Source organism: Limulus polyphemus, unplaced genomic scaffold (assembly GCF_000517525.1).
Source record: "Limulus polyphemus unplaced genomic scaffold, Limulus_polyphemus-2.1.2 Scaffold11565, whole genome shotgun sequence".
NCBI classification, from domain to species: Eukaryota; Metazoa; Arthropoda; class Merostomata; order Xiphosura; family Limulidae; genus Limulus; species Limulus polyphemus.
Window position 1 is genome coordinate 1 of NW_013677175.1, and position 3,050 is coordinate 3,050.

The 3,050-nt window shown below is 35.0% G+C and overlaps 1 protein-coding gene across 1 annotated transcript in view; it reads left to right on the forward strand.

Annotated features, from left to right (window-relative positions):
• Positions 1–489: 489 nt before the first annotated feature.
• Positions 490–3,050, forward strand: part of LOC106476784 (dual serine/threonine and tyrosine protein kinase-like) — a 15,757-nt gene continuing 13,196 nt past the window's right edge. Inside the window, exons 1-4 of the mRNA XM_013937411.2 lie at positions 490–559; positions 754–816; positions 1,058–1,288; positions 1,852–1,927. Of these exons, the coding sequence (XP_013792865.2) occupies positions 808–816; positions 1,058–1,288; positions 1,852–1,927 (316 nt within the window). The 5' untranslated portion in view covers positions 490–559; positions 754–807. The remainder of the gene's footprint in view (positions 560–753; positions 817–1,057; positions 1,289–1,851; positions 1,928–3,050) is intronic.

Below are 3,050 nucleotides of genomic sequence, written 5' to 3' on the forward strand. Positions count from 1 at the left end.
GACAATAGCTAAGAATATTTGATTGCTACAAATGTGGATAACATTTACTGACAATAGCTAAGAATATTTGATTGCTACAAATGTGGATAACATTTACTGACAATAGCTAAGAATATTTGATTGCTACAAATGTGGATAATGTTTACTGACAATAGCTAAGAATATTTGATTGCTACAAATGTGGATAATGATTACTGACAATAGCTAAGGATATTTGATTGCTACAAATGTGGATAACATTTACTGACAATAGCTAAGGATATTTGATTGCTACAAATGTGGATAATGTTTACTGACAATAGCTAAGAATATTTGATTTATAGAAGACATATTGTCAGGATGCGATGTGGTCCAAAAAACTTCAGAATTTTTTTTTTTCATTGTGGTTTAAATACTTGAGATGTGTTCCAATAAACTTAATAACCATTATTGATTTGTGGGTTATCTGACAGGAACACTAGAACGATGTTTAAAAAGTCTGGAAGCAGCCTGTGAGGAAGGAGAAGAGTCGGTTCAAGCTAGTAGTGCTCTCAAACAAATTCTTAATGCTGCATATCAGGTAGGACTTTCACAAGTTAGCCAACATGTGTTTTTTTTTACAGAATAATAACTTAGTTCTCAATATGGGCACCTTGTGCTCTGTTTTTTTGTAGCTTAGATCTGTTGGATGTGCACTGCATTAGACTGAAGTTGTTTGGAGGGAAGTATAAGCCTAAAACATAATTGTGTATTTGTTTGTGTTTTTATTTGCAGGTGGAGCTGACAGTTAAAACAAGTGCTTCAGTCCTTTGGGCACTTTTTGAGAAAATGAAGCAGGTAATATGAAGTCTTATATCTGTGTAATATTGATTTCTTTTAGATGTTCTAATTCACCCTCTCATGCTTTTACTTAATTTTGAAATATCTTTGTTTCTTTCTTTGATTTTTATATTTAAAATATTTGCTGTAAATATTTTAAATTCATTATCTTTAAAATCTTGCAGTTAAATCAAATCTTTTACCAAGTTTCAACTTATATTGTGATTTTCAAATTACGTTTTTAAATTATTTTCTGTAGTTGATTCAGAGTCTGTTATGGAAAACACCACGTAGAGTTGATATTGATTGGAAAAGGAAAGTGGCATCAGATATGTTAGCCAGTCTCGGTGCAACCCGTCTTGCCCGTTCCATCTGTGCCCAATTCCAAGATCGGCTAAAGTCCTCGCATGAGCAGTTTACTGCTTCCCTCCGACAACTAGAATCTATACATTCGGGACGACTTCAGCGCACTGAAGAACACAGAATAAAGGTTTTTTGTTTTATTGGTAGTTTAGCATAATAAAAATGATCTAATTAACTTTTTAACTGATCTGTTTCTACCTTAAATGAAATACTATATCGTGTCACTAAGTGTATTGTCAGACAGAATCTGCAGTTTGGTGCTGTGTTAACTTGGCAGCACCTGACAGAATCTGCCCTTTGGTGCCGTGTTAACTTGGCAGCACCAGATAGAACCTGCAGTTTGGTGCCGTGTTAACTTGGCAGCACCAGATAGAACCTGCAGTTTGGTGCCGTGTTAACTCGGCAGCACCGGACAGAATCTGCAGTTTGGTGCCGTGTTAACTAGGCAGCACCAGACAGAACCTGTCCTTTGGTGCTGTATTAACTCGGCAGCACCGGAGAGAACCTGTTTTTTGGCGCTGTGTTAATTCAGTGACATTTTTTAACCCTCTGTTTAATGATTTGTATTTGTTGTTCTAAGGCATCTCTTCTATTTCATTGTATGGATAAATATTTACAACAACATTTTAGTAAGGTTTACGCTGTATCCATGTAGATTTGTTATTCACATTTTCTGTTTTTACACAACAGGTTAGAAAAATGTATGCACCCAAGATTGCAAGATATGCACTAGAATCCACATCACTCAGAGATTTAGTACTTTTTGGTAAGTTATTCTTTACAAAACTGGTTTCACATCAGAATCCGACCTTAATTGTATGTATTTAAAGAAAACTACGCAGTGCAACAAACTAACAGTTTATTTTCTCATAACTTCTGTAAAGTTTCAAGATGTCCAAACTCCCATAAATATAAGGTGGTGGTGGTAGTTAAAATAGACTTCTGTCTATCAAAAGATGAAGAAAATCCACCTTATGAATATAGTCAGGTTATAGAATACTATGGTATTATAATATGTAGGTAGTAGAGTTTGTATCTTCTGTGTAGAACGACCATATAGAGTTTGTATCTTCTGTGTAGAACGACCATATAGAGTTTGTATCTTCTGTGTAGAACGACCATATAGAGTTTGTATCTTCTGTGTAGAACGACCATATGGAGTTTGTATCTTCTGTGTAGAACGACCATGTAGAGTTTGTATCTTCTGTGTAGAACGACCATGTAGAGTTTGTATCTTCTGTGTAGAACGACCATGTAGAGTTTGTATCTTCTGTGTAGAACGACCATACAGAGTTTGTACCTTCTGTGTAGAACGACCATACAGAGTTTGTACCTTCTGTGTAGAACGACCATACAGAGTTTGTACCTTCTGTGTAGAACGACCATACAGAGTTTGTACCTTCTGTGTAGAACGACCATACAGAGTTTGTACCTTCTGTGTAGAACGACCATACAGAGTTTGTACCTTCTGTGTAGAACGACCATACAGAGTTTGTATCTTCTGTGTAGAACGACCATATGGAGTTTGTATCTTCTGTGTAGAACGACCATATGGAGTTTGTATCTTCTGTGTAGAACAACCATATCGATTTAATATTTTTTGTTTTATATAACGAGTAATGAAGGAAAGATTTATATCCATTGAAGTACAAGCATATTAGTGTTAACTAGAAGTGTATAACATCGTTCAAACACTTGCATGGATCCATGACCAATATAAGGGTTTGTGGGGTAGTTTTTGAAATAGCCGCACTTTCTAAAATTTTAACATGAACAATGATTTAGCTATTGGCTAAATACATTTAATTCTTTTTTTGTTTTCTCAACTGTAATTTTCCTATAAACTCCATCTTTTATTCTTTCAGCCACTAGAATATATATATTTGATA